The 19,732-nt window shown below is 42.9% G+C and overlaps 1 protein-coding gene across 3 annotated transcripts in view; it reads left to right on the top strand.

The window, feature by feature from the left end:
- The window catches only part of prkcab (protein kinase C, alpha, b), a 90,582-nt gene extending 74,733 nt beyond the window's left edge, over window positions 1–15,849 (top strand). Inside the window, exons 8-18 of one of the 3 annotated variants that reach the window (XM_071910468.2) lie at window positions 101–216; window positions 287–295; window positions 4,791–4,927; window positions 5,407–5,580; window positions 6,575–6,666; window positions 7,385–7,447; window positions 8,710–8,848; window positions 10,736–10,816; window positions 12,019–12,126; window positions 13,163–13,303; window positions 15,198–15,849. In XM_071910468.2, coding sequence (XP_071766569.2) covers window positions 101–216; window positions 287–295; window positions 4,791–4,927; window positions 5,407–5,580; window positions 6,575–6,666; window positions 7,385–7,447; window positions 8,710–8,848; window positions 10,736–10,816; window positions 12,019–12,126; window positions 13,163–13,303; window positions 15,198–15,362 — 1,225 coding nt within the window. In that variant the 3' untranslated portion in view covers window positions 15,363–15,849. Of the gene's footprint in view, window positions 1–100; window positions 217–286; window positions 296–1,415; window positions 1,446–4,786; window positions 4,928–5,406; window positions 5,581–6,574; window positions 6,667–7,384; window positions 7,448–8,709; window positions 8,849–10,735; window positions 10,817–12,018; window positions 12,127–13,162; window positions 13,304–15,197 lie in introns of all 3 variants that reach the window. The other 2 variants (XM_071910467.2, XM_071910470.2) reach the window with 2 other exon arrangements.
- Window positions 15,850–19,732: the final 3,883 nt, after the last annotated feature.

Genomic DNA, 19,732 nt, shown 5'->3' on the forward strand with positions numbered 1-19,732 from the left:
TCCACAGACCTACAGAGGATAAATTAATATGGTGATTTGTTAGATAATCTCTCTCTGTCTCTCTCTCTCTCTCTCTCTCTCGCTCTCTCTGTTTCCCCAGGTATAAGATGCTGAACCAGGAAGAGGGAGAGTACTACAACGTGCCCATCCCGGAGGTGGACGACGTCAACCTGGAGCTCCGACAGAAGTTTGAGGTGAGGACGAGGAGGGGTCGAAGTCTTTCACAGGACTGGCGTCTTTTAAAAAAAATATATATATATATATGAATCGTAAAATTCAATAAAAGCACAAGTAGGTTCTCTGTTTCACCTCAGCTGCACAGCAATACATGCCCAAGCCCACGCACGCATACTGTACACACACATGCACACACATACTTTAACCAAACGTGTTCCACTCTCCTGTCACCATGGTAACTTCATCCTGTTCTTGCTTGTGCTTTTCACCCCGTCTGTCAGAGAGGAGATCACTTTCCCCTGATGTTAGAGTGAAGGGTTCTAAGGGAACGCTCTCGACTTTAATTCAACCCATATTTAATCTCAACTGGAAGCCTCACCAACCCCGACAGCCCTAATCTAGAGTAGAGTAGGCAGACTAGACCTGTGAGATTATTTTTCCACTATTTTGAAACATCGCCTTTCCTGAACATGAACTGTTTTTTATGTCTTTTTTTTTTTTTCCATGTTATTCTGGTCCTTTCATCCAGTCATGCTTAATCATGTCTGGTGGATAGTTTATAGCAACTGACACTCGCTCTCTTGTGGCCAATCTGTGTATTGTTGCAGGTTTATGTTAACACATGACACACATCTACACATTAAAAGAGGACCATAATTACTGTCTTCCAATGCTCTTAACTTGGGGTTAGAAGGTGGCTAGTGTAATGAAAAATTGCAGAGGTGCAGAAAAATAAGGGAGTGAAGAAGAGAGAGGAAAGAGAGATAGGGTTCTTTTATTAAAGTCCAAGTGTGCATAAGAGTACAGAAATACGTGAGTGTGAATGTCATCTCCAGCTCTCTAGACAGTGAGTTTTTGCTGTTTTTAATTTTCCACTTCTCTCCATACGACGCCGGCCTTGAGTTCCCTCTGAGCCTAGCGTGTTCACACATCTGTGTGTGTTGCCTTGGAAACCGGGGCGAGATGCACGCCGCTGTGACAGAACAGGGTTTTATTCTGTTTTCCAGTCATGCCTTTGATTGTTCCATCAGACCTTTAGGAAGGAGGATTTCTAGACAGATGATTATAACGGATCAAAATGACGAGTCATCAAAGCCTCTCTCTCTCTGTGCTGCCCCCTTTTTGTGTCCACATGTATATTTTTCACCATTCCCTGTCCCGCGAAGACGCACATTCACACATGCACACATCAACTAACCCTTGACCCGACTAACAAGTGAGTTTCTTCTCTCTTCTAGGCCTGCCAGTTAAATATCCACTATCTCAAGGTAGCTCCTCTGCCTGCTCCCTCTCTGTCTCTCTCTCTCTCTCTTCCCCTCTCTCTCCACCATGCATCAACCTCTCACACTCGCCTAGTACGATTGTTTGTGGAGCTCTGCTGGGCTTCCACAAATGAATCTGATTTACTAACAAAGGCTCTCAACAGTATCTGGCTGAAGCAGCCCAATTTGCTCACTGTTAACACACACTGAATAACATGCTTTTTTTTTTCCTCGAACACTGCCGCAACATACACTCTTTCTTTCTCTTTTCTTTCCTTCGTTTGCTCTTTCTTTCACTCTTTCTTTCACTCTTTCTTCCGCTCTCTGTCTCTCCTTATTTCGCTCACTCGCTCACACACACTTAAAGGTGCTACATCTAATTTTAACATCAACAAATAATTACCACATTAATTATGAGACACGAGTGAGATTACTGTAAACAAACGAGACCTTTGCTGAGAAGATTTGCAGCCTCTACCAGCCGCTACACTGCATTTTATATTGAGTGACACAGTAGAAACAGCAGAAACTAACAACACCACTTGCATGAGACAGAGGCTAACAATCATCTCAGAGGTTTCACAATTAATATGAGAATGATATATTGATGTTTTAAAATGCTTCATGTAGCACCTTTAACATACGTACTCTCTTTCTTACACACACACACACACACACACACACACACAGCATTGTTGTTAGTAAATTTGTGGACCACTCAGGCCTCTGGTGGGGTCTTCATCCTCACCACCATCAATGCACTGTCATTGGCCGGGAGAGCCTCACACCTGCTCCTCATTGGCTGATAGTGTGGTCTACACCCCGCCTTCTACTAGTCTGTCATTAGTCTGGACTATAGAAGGCTGTTAGGAGGTTAAGCATGGATGGTAACTGATACACACAGACTGTACATATGAATGCACATGTATATCCTTGGTGTGCATGCCAAATCTCTCCACACGGTGGCAGCATTATATTACTTTTTTGACTGGTGTGTGGCTGCATTGTTCGTGTGTTTGAAACTTTACATGCACAGTCTATCTTCTGTTTATTTTGAAACAGTTGGATGTGCTATTCTAAACTGTTTGTACGATGTGCTGTTGTCTGATCTTCTATTGGCAATCTGTCCATGTTAATCCATGTCAAGTTTATGTGAATGTGTTTGTATTTCCCTTCTCTAAATGACCACTGGGTGTCTCTCCAAGGTTAAGGTGACAGTAGAATAAGCATTTTTTTTGTGTGTAAGCTGCAGGGTAGATGAGCAACACCCCCAGCAACAGGCAACAAAGCAAGCACAGGATCACCAATCTCTTCAAATGTTTCCTGGCAACAAGATGCTGCTGCCTGATTAAAGCAACAACACTGAGGCACATCAGAGTGGCTGTGTATCGCTGCCTTAATGGAAGAGTTTGCCGTATCAGTCAAAGAACAGGAACACACAGTCAACTCTCTGAGATGTTTCACCTGTTCAAGCATTTCCTAACAGCAACTGGGTGACATTTGTTAGGAATTGGGATACTAGAAGTAGGAATAATGAAATACACTAGACAGGGCCTGAATGGGCATTAACATTTCACCAGGCCAGTGGTTCTCAATCCAGCTCCTCAGGACTCAGAGCCCTGCTGGTTTTCACTCTAGCCATCTAATCAGGAACTGATTGGGACTGGGGCACCAGGTGGATGCAGTCAACTAGCTGGTAGGATAAAAAACCTGCAGTACTCTCGGTCCCGTGGACCTGGATTGAGGAGCACTGCACTAGGCAGTACTCTCCTCCAGAGTATTCTAAAAACACACACTCTTAACTCTAAACCCTCAATTACTGTTTACACTGTTCTGCTCTTAATTTATCTCAACAGGTGCACAGGTAGAGCTAGTTAACCTGATCCAAACAAATGCCATCAAAGTTATAATGCTGAGCACACTGCAACATTGAGTCAAGAGTAGAGGAATGGTTGGCCTGGCAACAAGTCTCTGTGCCCCACCAGTCGCCTATTTTCCCCTGCATTATCTGACAGAAACAGACAAGCGCTGGAGCCATGATGGCAGCTGGCAGAGTTCTAATTGCCCTTTGTGTTAAAGGAGGCTTGGCAGGCCAGTTATTATAACAACAGGGAACCCTGCAACACTGCCACCCCCTGCAGACTGCAGGGCCCACCACACAATTTCCCAAAATGCATCAGCGGAGAGACGTCTCTGAAAACAACTGGCATGTCAGTGGAGAACATAGAACGCTATGTTCTCTCTCCATAGAAATAGAGAATGAATAGAGGGGCTTGGTTCGTTTCTGACTTGTGAAATGGCAGCCAACCAGTTTCCTATCACATTTCAGTGAACGATGTCGGTGTCTTCATCTTGATGCCTTGTAGCACCTGATAATGTAATAACTGATCAAAATCTAATCTAAAGTGTCCCTGTAAATGGTTGAAAATATAATAAAACATGTTGATGTAATAAATTCCCATATAATGTAATACTATCACATTATTATGATAGGGGTATAACATGTTTTTAATTGATGATGTAATAATCATAATGAATGTAACTAGAGTTGTTACATTCTTTTTATTCACATTTATTACACTGTAAGTAAATATAATAATTACATCATCAATTAGAAATATGTTACACCCAATCACCAGTTAATGTAATAATGTGATGATAGCTTATCTGTGAATTTATTTCATTAACAGGTTGTTTTTCTGCCCATTTAGAGAGATATTTTTGCTACATGCCTCAATCCTCATTAATACAAAATGTATCTCACTGAATACTTGCAAAACAACACCCAAGCCCAATATATATATCAGTGACATACACACTTCCTGCTCCATGCCCTACTGTTTGGTTTCCACTGAGAAAATTGAAGCAACCCGTGATTTAGTCATGCTTCTCTACAAAGACACTGTCGCAGTCTGTCATATGCCTGGAGATCACAGGGAGTACGATCTGACTCCAGACGAGCTGTTAGAGACACCAGTCGAATATGCTCTCTATGTTCTCTCTCCAAGGCCCACAGGAAGAGGAGGCGTCACGCATGGCATTACTTACACACATTTTGTAAACAATGCAATCAGATCTGAGCGGCACAGAGCAGCATCGTGCAAACAACCAAATAATTGAGGTTTTAGTCACAGTTGAATTATAGAGAATTTCTCACTTCACAAACACTGAGCACCTCATGGGCTTTGCTTTGTTTGTGAATGCTGAACTATCAAACTGTGTCTATAAAACCTCATCTGAGACACCTACAGCAACAGAATTCAAATCTAGGATGTATTCTGTGTTATAATGTCATTCATGTGTATATCTGTGTGTGTGTGTGTGTGTGTGTGTGTTGTACACCACAGAAAGCCAAGCTGGGCCATGGTAAGAAAGTGATCACGCCGTCAGACCACCGGCGGTTCAGTCTGCCTTCAGGAAACATGGACCGGGTCCGACTCAACGACTTCCACTTCCTCGCCCTGCTGGGGAAGGGCAGCTTCGGCAAGGTGAGAGGCACGAGCACAGATTGAGCTCCATGAAAGGTGGCTGCCAAAGAGTGTTTGATAGTGTTGTCATGTCAATGAGCAATTGTTTGGTCCATAAAATGCAGAATCTCTTTGATTTGCCAATTCGACCTCATTAATTGGTGCCAACACATTACATGTCAGTTACACAATACAGGATTGCAACACTAGACGCAGGACAAAAGATAAAAAGACCTCACATATAGTTCAGACCAGATGTAGTGTGTAACAGCAGACTCAGCATTAACACATTACAAGTCTACTGTATATTCAAAGTTGAAGAAATCTGATTCACTGCTACAGAATGGGCATTTTGCCTTTTCAAATTCTTATTTCAGTGACCATAACAGGTATGGGAAATTAAAAATAAGACAGCAGTGGATTAGCGTTTAATCAATGTAATGCGTCAAGTCTTTCATGACCTTGTGACCTTTGACCCGTGGCGTCTTCGTCAACTGTAGGTAATGTTGGCAGAAATGAAGTCGACAGAGGAGCTGTACGCCATAAAGATCCTGAAGAAAGACGTTGTGATCCAGGACGACGATGTTGAATGTACCATGGTGGAGAAGAGAGTCTTGGCCCAGAGAGACAAGCCAGCCTTCCTCACACAGCTGCACTCCTGCTTCCAGACTGTGGTATGTACAGATACCGAAGAAGTCCCGATCTTTACTGCAGCTCTTTTGAAAAAGGAAGTGTTAGGAAAATGCAAATGTTCTTTCAGTTGTCGCAAAGCAGAAGGAAGGATTTGTCATTACAGAGATTTATGTTTTGCGTTTGCAATGTGTACCAATTTTATTCTATTGTATTTAAGAGGTAGTTGTCTTACGTTGCTCCTGCAGGACAAGAGACACACACACACACACACACACACATAAAATGATATGATCTTTTAGAGAATGTCTTCTAAGTACCATTATTCTTTCATGAGCTGGTAACTGAAACTCTATTTACTCACACCCTTGGTATTTAAACACTGTTTCAGAACAGCGTGTCTGTCTGCCTGTCTGTATTCATGCATACGTACTTGTTTGCGTATCCTGTCTCCCGTTACGTCTGTATTTACCTTTGTTGCTCACATTTATTCACACTCTTGCCGGTGCTCCTGCAGAGAAAGTTGATACACTTGGACTGAGTTGAGACCACCCTTGAATACTAAGTGACCAGTATTGCGTCAACTCTGTGCAGACAGAAGGTGACTCAAAGGGCCTTTAATAAAAACTACATTTACTGATGAAAGCTACACCTGACGTATGATAGGGGAATGTGAACTGACCCAGCCATTATATTGAAAGAATGGATCATGCAGGGCATTTTAATGCCTGTGGAGGAGAACAATATTAGACAAGATGTTTTTGTACGGGAAACTAGAAAGCCTTTTTCACAGATTGTCATTTTGTGTTTTTTATTGTTTGTCAGTGATCTATTTCTGTAGAGTGTTGTATGCTATTACATTTTCTATTGTTCCACCATAAGTTTATTCAACATAAATATAGCCTTTATCTTTCTAATGGTAATGCCATTAGACTGTCACTGACTTTTTTGTAGTGTGCATGTATTTTTCATTGTGTGGTTGGTGTTTCAACCGTTTGGAGCTGCTTATTGGCCAATAACTCTTCCTCTTTTGTGTAGGATCGGCTGTACTTTGTGATGGAGTACATCAACGGAGGGGACCTCATGTACCACATCCAGCGTGTGGGAAAGTTCAAGGAGCCTCAGGCAGTGTGAGGACACTCTGCCCACTTGGGTCCATCCATACTGATGTGGAGCATGGTGGCACTCTCATGTTTTAACCCAATTTATTGTATTTACAGCCACATGCCATTGATCAGTATTCAGGCTGGTAACTGTAAAATGCTCAAATATTACACTGACATCATGATGACTATCTTGTGGTTGAAGTTTGGGTTCTCACTCTGGGGACCTGGATTTAATCTTTACCTCGGATATAAAAATATTACTGCACATGCTAAAATTATGCTGTTCAGTGAATGCTTTTATTCAAAGCACTTTTTGGTGTGGGTGGTCCCATTTACCAGTACACAGGATCTGATGTCATTATTCCTCGTGTGTATCAGTGTATCAGATACTGTAGATGTGTATCGAGGGTAGAAGATTGATGATGAGAGCACTTCATCAGATTTAACCAATCACCATGCATGTGTACTGTGTGCAAGCAAACATGCAAATGTTTGTTTATACTGTCTGAAGGGCAATACCAAAGATATGATGTATGCACACTACTCATCCAGCTATCACTTTGTGATCATGTGTTGCAGGGCAGTAAAGATTTATCATTATTGAATTTTTTTGTTATTATTGTATTGCTTTCTTATATCAGAAATGTGGATTGGCATTTGTAAATGAAGATTACATGAGCATGACTTGAGTGAGAGTTTTCACTGCTGTGTAGATGTAATTATGTTCTTTTCAATTTTGCAGGTTTTACGCTGCAGAGATTGCTGTGGGTTTGTTCTTCTTGCATCGGAAGGGAATCATCTACAGGTGGGTGACCCAGAGGGAAACCATTTAGACTAATTGGGGAATTTTTGCCTTTATTAGACAGTTGAAAGTGGAGAGAGGTAGGGAAGACCGGGGGATGACATGTGACAAAGGTCCTGGGCCGGATCACAGTTACATGGTGTGCACTTTAGGGAACCAGTTTTAATGAGGTACCATGTTCACCACAACTCCAAGATGTAGGTGCTCTCATTGACATGGTTTTGGGGAAAAGGTGGTTTCAACCATTTACAGTAAATTATGTTGTGAGCAGAGATTCATTTCACTCTAACAAACTTCAATTTCAATGCAGTTTGTGTGTTGAAAAGGAAAGGAGGGGAGTGTGACTCATTAGAGAGAAAAAGGGAGAGAGAAAGGGAGACGGGTCAAGAAAAATCTATATGAAACAGAGGAGGAGGATGAGGAGAAAATTGAAGGAAAACATGGTGGAAGAGGTGAAGATAAAGGAATACAAGAGCACAGATAGGGAATTGGATTTGCTGGATCGTGAAATAGTTTAGACAGGGAGACTGATGGGCAGAGTGAAGCAGACAGAATAAGAGGATTGGGAGATCACCGTGATAGCGACAGAAAGAGAGAGCGGAGGTGGCAAAGAAAGCAACGAGACGGACAGGAAGAATGAGAAACAGAGAAAGGGAGAATGAGAGGGAATGAGAGAGAGCGAGATTAAAAGGGAATGGGACGTATACGTTTAACTCACTCAAAAGGAAAAACAGAAATGACAGAAAGACAGGGGCTAAGGTCACCCCGTCCTTCTTTAAGACTTCAGCTAAAGACGCACATCCATTCTTCATCCCACCAGCCTTCTGTTTAGCATCCCGACTCGCCTTTGTGACTTAAGACAGATACTGTAAGTGGCGGAGTGGGTGAACGAGGGGAAGACAAAGAAGGGACGGAAAATGAAGAATTCACACATGAAACATGACCAGAAAAGCAGGCTGAATTGTAAAAAGTAAAACGTAAAAGGACAACACAGAGAAAGCAGGGGTGTGGGAATAGTGATTTCAGGCCAGGAAATTATTTTGTTTGTCACCCAGCGTAGGATGTGTGCTGCGGACAGATAAACTGCTTCAGAGAGACAGCAGTGGTGGAGAGCAGCGCTGGTGTTTCAACAATTATTCGCAGTATTTCTGTGTTCCTCTGTAGTCTGGAAAGGACGCTGACTTGTCCACAGCAAACACAAAAAGGATGTAGTCACAAAGACAACTCAGCCACGCGCAAGAACGACCCTCTTCTCTCTCCCACAGGGATCTGAAGCTTGACAACGTGATGCTGGACTCCGAGGGCCACATCAAGATCGCTGACTTCGGCATGTGCAGGGAGAACATGTATGAAGGCATGAACACACGCACCTTCTGTGGCACCCCTGATTACATCGCACCAGAGGTGAGCGGCACACTGCAGAGGAGAAGTGAAAGTCTCATATGGGGAAGTAGGGGAGCCAGGTTACAATGGGGGAGATAAAAAAAAAAAAAAAAAGATGAAAGGATTGTATTGCATCTTATCCCTTTGTCTCCCTCATCAACTACATCATGGATTGTTGCAATTGTTTATGAGCACAGATAAAAATTTGTTACATTTACATTTTAGGCAAAGTGGCTGACAATGAGTGCAACAGTAGAATATGCTTCAATTCATAGCTATGTCACCTAGAATTACAAGCAACCAAAAACCCAAAAAAGAAATGGAAGGCATTTTTTTAGAGAGGGGGTACATAGAGTAGAGAACGGAGACGATTCAGTGAGGGCAACGTGAGGTTTGTTTGTTTCAGTGTATCAGGCCCATGCACATAAATGTCACACATTTGTCATATACAAGGTTTGTTGAGACCGTATTAGTGAAATATCTATCCAAGTCCTGAGTACCTTCTCTTCTCCAAATCCCTGGATAGATGGCTTCTCCACTTTATTATGTCTCTCTGCCCTTGATACCAATGTTGTATTGATGGAGGTATTCAGCCGCAAGCTGACAGGCCTGCTATTCTGTGTGTGTGTGTGTGTGTGTGTGTGTGTGCGTGCGTGCGTCCACTCCGCCTCTGTCTCCACTGACTCATGAGGGAGCATGGTGTCCCACAGGTGGGAAGCGAGGGAAGCCCTGTCTCCTGTTTTCTCACAGAAAACCTCAACTAGAAGGGTTTATTTCAAGACTCCCTGGGCTTTCACTCCCTCACGACGAAGTCTGTGTGATCTGAGGGTGGCAGCTGAGGAAAGCACAGCTGAACAAGTCCCACACACCTTATTAAAACAGAGCTGGCTCAATAAAAAAAAAAATGTTTCACCGGATCAGTGATGGTTTTCACGGCTTCATGAACCATCACATTGCAATAGAAAACCTTAAACAAACGTACTTCAGCTTCATTTTCAAAATTAGAAAACTAGTTTATTCAGAGGTTGCCTTTCCGACAGCCCTTCAGTCCATCCATCCATCTTATTGGTCTGTTGATTGGACCTGGAGAGCATGTTAGGCCTGCAAATTATTGTCATCCAAGCAAAGAATCCCCAGGGGAAAAAAAGCCATTGTCAGGATAAAAACCCATTACAGTGTTTCCTCTTTGAGTGTCTATCAGGGGAGAGAGAGGCAGAAACCGAAGCCAAGAGATGAAATCATGTGTGGCTGTGCAACAGGTCACAGCTTCTCCCCAAAGCTCAGCGCTTTCTATTGAATTGTAATTTTGAGAGTGCTTTAAAATTGCTGCATTTCTGTCACTGTCAAAGGCTAGTGCAGCTGTGATTTAGCTCTTTGCTTGTGTGTGTGTGTGTGTGTAATGTGTGTGTGTCTCTGTGTCTATAGAGGCCTTTGTACAGTATGTATGTAGATCTCTGCATAATTATGCCTGTGTGTGTGTGTATGTGCATGTGTGTATGTGTGTGTGTGTGTGTGTGTGTGTGTGTGTGTGTGTGTGTGTGTGTGTGTGTGTGGGAGGTGTGGGGTGGTAAATTGGATGGTAGGAGAAAGCGCCTTTGTTATGGCAGCTCAAAATAGCCCACTGTATTTAATTGTGGTCGTTTTGGTTGGAGTTTAGATGAGAAAAATACTTCTTTATGTGCCGCTGTTAACGTTGTTCACATCTTCTCTGATGCCCTTGGTTGTCCCTGGTTGCACTGAAGTATTGCAGTATTCAATCTTGACTGTAGCTAAAGACTTTTGACAGGGTTAAGACAGGTTTGAGACTGATTATGGCAGTAGGAAAAGTACAGGTGTGTGTGTGTCTGTGTGTTTTTGAGACAGTGCGACTGTTCCAAGTCTTGAAGTCTTTATTTTTGTCCCTTCCAGATCATAGCGTACCAGCCCTATGGGAAATCAGTGGACTGGTGGGCTTATGGAGTTCTTCTGTATGAGATGCTGGCAGGACAGGTACTATGCTCTTTTACTGTACCAGTCCTGGTCTACAGGGGAGTTTTGTCGTCCTTGTACTGGGGTTGTACAATTAATAGTGTATAATCGCATAGTATATTAGGTACCACAAATAATAAATCTTGAGAATATCAACAGTGAAAAATGTCATTTCATTTAGAATGTCTGCTGTAGGTGAAAATAGCTGAGATGTTTATATAAGATGCCAAAAAGTGCAGTGAAATAATATCTATTCCTCAAATTATAGAAACTAATAATTGGAATTAATTATCCCAATATCTAGCAAAATAATTGAGATTGTCATTTTGGCCATATTCATACCATGTTAATAGCTGCTGTATTTATAATACAGAGGTTATGGTTTTGACTGCAGTTCCCTTCCCAATTCATCGTCTCAGCTTAATTTAATAGGAAAGAATAAACACAATTTCATGATTCATTCTCTGTGGCAAGACCCTGTGGCATTTGACAGTCTGACTGTGATTATTGTAGTAGTAGTAGTGTGTATTGTAACACTCTGTGTCCTTGTGACAGGAAAAGCTTAACAGTCTTTGTACATACAAGACCAAGCATCAAAGAAAACATGGTCAGTGACTCATACAGTTACAGAAATGAACCTGTTCTTCTCTTAATTGGAATTGACCAGTATAATGATGCATCACTTCAGAGAAAAGTAGGTTTTGTTAAGGTGTCCAGTTTCCTGGCAACAGTTTGCAGGAGATATTTTTCCCCACTGAAGAAGGATCACACACATAAACACTCAACCACAAACACACACATACAGGAACACACACAAGCATCACTTGAATATTGAGAATTACAGGGTGTGCTGTTTATTTTTCACAAACAAGACAGCGGGTATTTGTTCTCTGTGCTGTTAGATGTAGTATGTAATTCCTACAGCGGATTAGACTTCAATAGGGTTATGATCGAAACAACAATCACCAAACAACAATCACCAAACCCAATTCCACTTTTAACTTGTGCCACTACAAAAATGATCCCAAAACTTTCTGTCAAAGTGGATGTGTTGTCAGAGAAACATGCTCCTCTCCTCCTCATCAAAGAGAATGATTGAAGAGGGACTTCACATACAGTCTATACTGTCTATGGACAAATACAGAACCACTATTGTGTGCGATTGAAATATCTTTGAAAGGGTGCGAGGCTTAACTCTGTGACGCTGTGTCTCTCCTCCTTAGCCACCGTTTGACGGAGAGGATGAGGATGAACTCTTCCAGTCTATCATGGAGCACAATGTGTCCTACCCTAAGTCCATGTCTAAAGAGGCTGTGTCCATCTGCAAGGGCGTAAGTACTGTTTAAGTGAACAGAACACTGCCTATGGTCAGATATGACCTTCCTTAACATGTCTGTGTATGAACAGATTGGTAGCAAACCCGCTCCATTTGCCCTACTTTAGATTTTCCCCGTAGCTTTTTCAGTTGTTAGCCTGACACTGAAGCTCGGCATGGGTCTGTGTCTCCATGTGGACAATCTAAGGATGTTGGATACTGGTGAAAGCTTCACTTGGTTTTCATCTGTCACCGTTTCATCTGTCTGCAGCAGTAAATCATTTTGCACGGTACACTAGCAAAGTGTTCCCTCAACAAAGTCATTCAAATTCATGCTCAACAGAGTAGAATCACAAATTTTCATGGCCTTCAGAAAGGGTCCTGTTCTTCTGGCACCTGGGCACCCATTCGGTGACATCATCACACCGTACCGGCATCATGGGTGTCCATCTTATTTACCAACAAGGAAATGAGTTTTCAGATTCAATTTACACACCAGAAGAGATTCAATTTAGATTCAGGGACGGGCTGATCAAGTCTTTTAATAACATACCCCACCATCATTTATTATGATATTATGCCCTGTAGCTGCATGCCACCACTAGAAATATCATTCATCATCTCAGCAATTGGAAAACGTGACAAAAGAGATGATATTGACCTCCTCCCATTGTTTGCTCCACAGCTCATTTGCAAAATGATTTATGGTCAAAATTAAAAATGGCCGCTGAATCAAAAAATGAGCTGTGAAAAGGCACCGCAATTTCCTGTTGCTATTTTAAAACCAGTTACAATATGATGAAAACAGTGTGAGTATGAACGTGAGACTACCTTAGCATAATGTCACTGATGCGATAATGCAATGATATACAGAAGAGAAGCGAAGATGAAATGTGGAAACAAAATGTAAGCTTCAAAGATTGCCTTACAGCCGTTTCTCCTCTATAACTAACTCTGTCTCACACCTTTTTTTCCCTTTTCTTTCCCCCAACCACCTAACTGCCTCTGTCACCTCTTCTGACCCCCCCCTTCTCCTCCCGCCCCCCCCCCAGCTGATGACCAAGCACCCGTCAAAGCGTCTCGGCTGCGGCCCGGAGGGAGAGCGGGACATCAGGGAGCAGGCCTTTTTCAGACGCATCGATTGGGATCGCCTGGCCAACCGAGAGGTCCAGCCGCCCTTTAAGCCCAAAGTGGTGAGTGGAGCTGGGGGAGGCGTGGGTTCTTTCTCTAGTCCTCCATGGGAGTGTGTCTGTGTGTGTGTGTGTGTGTGTGTGTGTGTGTGCGAGAGAAAGAGTGTATATGTTTGTGTTCATCTGTGTATGAGCATGTGAGCTTCCAAAATGACATGGTGCATCAACATTTCTTAGCATTACAAAACTTTAAAACCAGCACCATGACCAGCTTAAAAGAGGAAAGACTCTGTATGTATTTTACGTTTCGTTTTTTCTTTTTTTACATTTTATTCTTATTCCTACTGGATGAAGATGGCTCCCATAACATTACACTGAAGGGACTGAATCTCAGTCTGGTGCACAGAATCAAAGAGTAGGACATTGGGTGGCAGCTTTCCTTTTCTGCTCACTTCAAATAGACATAGGAAGGGTTTAACAATTCAAATTTACTTCCTTGGGTGTTGATGATAGGTGATGAGGGAGACTAATGGACACACATCACAAATGACCACACAACATCCGGTGATTTTGTCCCCAATGTGGGGAGTGCAATGCTGAAAAGAGCAATCACATACAACACAAAGAGACGCAGCAAGTAAAAAAAAATGTATGCATTGTATATGTCTACTGTAGAATTCAAATACTTCCTCAGAGAGCCTTTATGAGCGCGCATGCATGAATGGGTGCGTGCCGTATGACGTGTGTGTTCCCATTCATCTTCACCCGGTGTGCGTATGTGGACCCGGCCGCCCTGTAGCTGAGCTTGAGGCTGAAAGACCGCCGGAGCCCAGCTGCAGTCAACCGGCCCCGCTGCCACCGCCACCGCCACCTCCTGTCACTACAAACACTCCTTTTCTGTTTGTGAACCCCCGCGCTCCCACACCACCCTCTCTCTCTCTCTCTCTCTCTCTCTCTCTCTCTCTCTCTGCCTTCAGTGCCCACTGTGCCTACAGCAAAGCAGCCGCTGCCGCCAAGGATTAAAAATAGCCCTCTAAGAGCAGAGTCCCCTTACTTTCACTTCCACACAAGGGCCACAGTAAATGGAGGGTTACATAGCGGATGTAGCTGTCTCTAATCACAGAATGGGTGGAGAGGGTGGGGGAGGGGGTGGGGGGCAGTGCTAAATGTGGCTCCATCCATTCAGGAGGTTTTGTGAGGTATATCATACTTGTGAGCTCACAGGCTGCGTCATTAATGGGTCTGAAGGGACTCGCGCACAAAAGATCCATTGAGGCTTTATGGCCTGGCTTCCGGATTATTATGGAATAGTTCAAAATGCCTCATGTGCTGATATGGCTCCCAAGATACTGAGACAGGCATCACAGGCATTGAAGGACATTGTAAATTACCGATTTGTTTTTTTTTTTGTTTTGTAACCAAATAATAAAAGTGGATATAAGCTCGCCCTGGAAATTGCAGATTTAATATGTAACACCATATGTTAAGAAAATTGGTTCTTTATGCTGCAGCTTTCATACAGAGAAGATTAATTCATCTTGTTTCATGACTGTGTCGATACTGTACATGACCTACAGTAATATGAGTTGTATTCAGCTGCATCAGACACACGACAGCCTCCAGCACAGCTTTGTATTGAAGCCGATGACCTCTACGGCTGCTAAGGGTTAGATCCTAATCTAATTACAACTTCTGCCCTACTACACTTCAGGCGGTGACATTCCCTGCACCACCTTGCCTCTGGGACTGTGGGGCTGCTTTCTACTAGAAGACGCACGATGAAAAGGCTTTTAATCACGAATCTGCAATTCCATTACCTTTGACCAAACCGCTTTTTTCGTATTCTGCCTGTCAAGAGATCAAAATACCGATTGATCTTGCTCAATTCCAGCCGTTTTATTTTTGCTCTCTCCACGTCTCTAACACGGTTTATCTCTTTCTGCTCTCGCCCTCACAGTGTGGCAAAGGGGCGGAAAACTTTGACAAGTTTTTCACGCGCACCCAGCCCATGCTGACCCCGCCCGACCAGCTGGTCATCGCCAACATCGACCAGAGCGAGTTTGCAGGCTTCTCCTACATCAACCCCCAGTTCCTCCATCCGTCCCTGCACAGCGTGGTATGAGGAGAAAGCAGAGGGAGAGAGGGGGGTGGGGGTGGGGAGAGAAAGACACGGACTGTCTTGGACTGCAAGATCCTTCCAGAACTCCAAAAAACCCCCGCCCCAAATATCCTGCTGTCGAAAAGACTCTTATCACCTTCTACAATGTTCTGTCAACTAGCTATCAATATCTGTGTACTGAGATGGCGGAGGAGAGTGAGGGAGGAGGGAAGTAAGCGTTGAAACTGTGAAGGCTGGGACGCAAAAGTACATAGGCGTGTTAGTACAGACTGAATGCTACAGTGAGAGAAAATGTAGAAGGGAATTACATGGCACCTTTTCCCTATGCCGCCCATACAGAGTATATCCCTGAATCTCTCCAAACCTCCAGCCTTTTCTTGTGTATGAATGTGTGTACCGAGCACTATCCCATTATGCCTTTAGGTATTGATGTAAAGATGCACTCCTCCTCCTCCTCCTCATCCCACTCATCTTCCTTCTCTTATCATGCAACAAGCTGCAATGCACATGAGAACGAAACATACTTTTTTTTCCCCCCGTTCTTATCCCTGCTTTACTTCCTCTACTTACTGTGCTGCCATTTTCTGAACTGCTACACATGTATATTATATTTATATACCGAAAAAAAGAGATAGTCTACCGTTAACGTGAGTGCCAAAGTAGAAGTGGAACAAGATATTTTTATCGCAGATCTCACCGAATACCTAAACAGCTGTATCAGTTTCCTCAACACAAGTCCTTGTCGAGTATAATGTCTGTCCTCTTGGCTTGAGCCGCCACCTTCCCGACGGTGTCGACGCGCTGAACCCCTCGACAGGGACCGTTTATATCGCAGATGTTTTGTAGGAAGTGGAACTATATCTAACTCGCATAGAGAGACGGAAGCACATATCGTACGCTCACGGTTACAAATCGTCTATAAACACGCCTTTTCAGTAGAGTGGATGTTGCGTACGGTGGGTGTACAACAGAGAATATGGCATTCAGGACTTATATATAGGGTCAGAAAACTGTGGATCAAAGAGACAATGTTTTGATGAAACTATAAAGATGCTATTTCCATATGCACAAAGCAGATCTCTGTTGCATGCTTATTTTCTGACTCTGTATGAGCAGTAGACTCTAGGATGCAGTACACGTCTGGTATCATTGTAAATCTTAGTATTACGATATACGGTATGTTAATATATAATTGTTGTATGTTTTTGAACGTCATATTCCGAAGAAATGTTTATCACTTTCTAATTGTTGAGGAAAAGGTTTTGTTCCCGTTTTACGTTCTGCTTACTGAACTTTTATGTCCCTACATGTCAACCGTTTTGTAAATATGTTTCAAAAGAGATGTTTCAAAAAGAGAAATTACTCGCAGATTTTATACCACGAACTGAATGTGCTTTTACTACCTTAGATGGTTTGAACATTTCTATGTTTAGATTACCCCGAGAAGAGATATAACATTTGGCTGAATCTTTGGTAGCTTTGGTATCAGCAAACCTTGTAATATGTATTTCCACTATTTATCCATTGTTTTCTACTAACCAATGTCATAGAGAATATGCAGCACCTATGTTTGACAGTGGTGCGTGAAATGGTTGAACGCCCTCTTGCCTTGGTCGTCTCAGGGCTGAATCCTTCTTTAACTCCAGCTGAATTCGAGACCGAGTTACGGTGTGAGGATTTCAGGGCCCTCAGTGGCTAAACCACCGTGTTTTCTTGCTTATATCGTGTGCATGTGTGAGGCGAGGCCTGATCTAAGCATGAGAAAGGCCCTTGCATGCTACAGAGAAACCCCTGGTGTGGAGCATGGAGTTTCCCACCTTGTCGCACAGTATGAGACAAACCCGCTAGCCATTTTGCGCTTTTCTCCTCATCGTCTTCTCCTCCTGGCTGTCGTGTAGCCTGCCCAGTTTAAGTCCTGTTTGGCTAGAGCGCAAGAACGCGAAATCATAAACAGACAAATAGACTATATGTAAATTGCTTATGTTGGCTTTTTGTTCACCGGTGCCAAACTGAGTGTTTTAGCATTCGAGCAGGTGTGTCGAGCAGCATCGTCCTGAGACTACTGGGCTACTACTGAGGCACACAAAACTACTTCAGTGAGGCTTCTTAAACTGCCAAATTTAGGGAGGCTGTATAACCTGGGCCTTCACCCCTCAATCAGTCACTTAACCTGTTGACTGATGTTGCAACTGTCACATTTGGACCAAACTTGAGATTTGAAATGGCTAAGAGAAAAATGAATGTTTACATGTCTCACATTGAGAATCTGCATCAGAGGAGAGGCTGACCTTTGGACCCACGACCGAGTGAACCGACCAATGTTAGGCTAGCCAGGGTTCAGCACCACTACAGGCTGCAATTAGAGCCACAGGGATATTTGTATGTTTTTCCCTTTCACTGCCCCTGCTTTTGTTAACCAGATTCTTCTTGTTCCTCTGTTAATTGTGGTATGAAGGATACTGTGTATAAATAAAGTATGAAAAATGTTAATCTGCTCTGATGTATTGTTTTGGATTGTTTTGGATTCAGGGGATGTGGTGCAGCTTAACTGCACAAAATATCTTGACAGGAGTTTGGTGAGATGCTTTACTTCTCAAATGGGTGTACTGACAACAGTGTTTGTTTAAGCGCTCGTGTTTGTTTTGCTGTCAGAAAAGACCACTCGGTATTCACAGCGCACTCGCCTACCCTCTTGCAATTTATCCATATGAACTACAGATGCTCCTACCAGCCGCTCAGTCAGAGATAATCTGTGTAGTCTTTCCTGCCTGCTCTACAGCACCTCTCAACAGGCGGCTGTGTTTTGGAAAGCGCCCCGCCAGTCTGCAGAGGGGAGCTGTCCTTGGTGCTGAAACACTTCAATCTCTCTCTCTCTCTCTCTCTCTCTCTCTCTCTCTCTCTCTCTCTCTCTCTCTCTCTCTCTCTCTCTCTCTCTCTCCCTCTCTCTCAGTGCACCGCTTTGTATTTGCATTCAGCATGGCCAGTTGAGTGGGACAAGGCGTCTGACTCGCAGTCTGTGCCAGTGGTGTGTCAGATTGAAGCACCGCATCGCCTTGAGGCCGACAGCCAAATCTGTAAGAAGGTTTTAGCGGCTTCCCTTTCTGAACACAAGGGTTTGTTTGTTTTTTTTGTTATTGTTATTATTTTTGGCCAAATCGAAGGGAGGATCGACGGAGCGCTGCTGAATTTCAAGCGGTCTTTCCTGCAAACTGTCCCCGACCAACCCGACTTTCTCTCCCCGTCGCTGCACGCAGGAGCTTTTTAAACCACAACTTTTAGCACGAGCCGGGCTCAAAGTGCATGAAACACACCGCGGAGACTGGACAGATTACTAACAGGTAAGAATAGACTATAAAAACATGGAGTCAACAGGACTGCAGGCCTTTATTTTGATAGGTTCATTAGAAAGTAAAGGGTCTGAGTGAGTTGGTTTGCATGTCATATTTGCATATTTTGGTTTTGGCTCAGGTGTTCAGTGATAGGTCTGTTTATTGCCTTTTTTATTTTGGTTCCCTTAAGAAAAAGGATTATAGGATTACATTTAGAAGGGTGCTATGCGAATATCACAGGAAAACTATACTATTCCTTTAAATTGCAATATGAATGTTATAGGAATATTATAGTCATATCACAGGAGAAAAATGTAGGCTACGGTCGCTCTAAACTCACTAGTGATTTTTTCATTTCAAGTTCCCTTTCTAAAATGTAGCCTAATAATCCTATAAAAGAAATAGACGTAGGCTATAGGAATTATCGCGGGAAAACTATAAGATTCCAAGTCCCTATATGAATGTAGTGATTTTTCGTTAGGCTTGACATTGGAATTGACAGTTCAGCACCGAGGTTAGTTCCATCGGATTATAAACATGATTTGATATCTGGAGTTGTGAGGGGAAAAAACGACAAGCTTTGATCAGACAGCTCATTTTCATACCCTGCCAGTATAGTGTATACTGACATGTACATCATGGTAGGAGGTGTGAGTATTTCAGCCATATTTATTTATTTATTTTTCATTTTGAGAGTGTGTGCGTGCGTGTTATAGTAATGTACAGCATCGTCAAGCCTCAACATATTGGCAAACAGATGTCTGAAAGATAAGGCTCATATTTCTTCACTCAGTGCAGTGTTATAATGATGAGGTTTGGATTTCATGAGACGTGAAAAGCAATTGTAACTTTGTAAGCAACTGTAGATAATTATTTGATGAGGCTATAGTTCAAAAAGAGGTGTGATTTTCGTATATTGTACTGCATGAATCTGGAAAAAATCCAGAGGTACCTATTACATTATTATTACATTACATTACAAATCATTTTGAATGCGCTGCTGGCCTGGCAGGCCTGCACACATATCATGTATGGGTAATGCTG

Source organism: Centroberyx gerrardi, chromosome 7 (assembly GCF_048128805.1).
Source record: "Centroberyx gerrardi isolate f3 chromosome 7, fCenGer3.hap1.cur.20231027, whole genome shotgun sequence".
Taxonomy (NCBI): Eukaryota; Metazoa; Chordata; class Actinopteri; order Beryciformes; family Berycidae; genus Centroberyx; species Centroberyx gerrardi.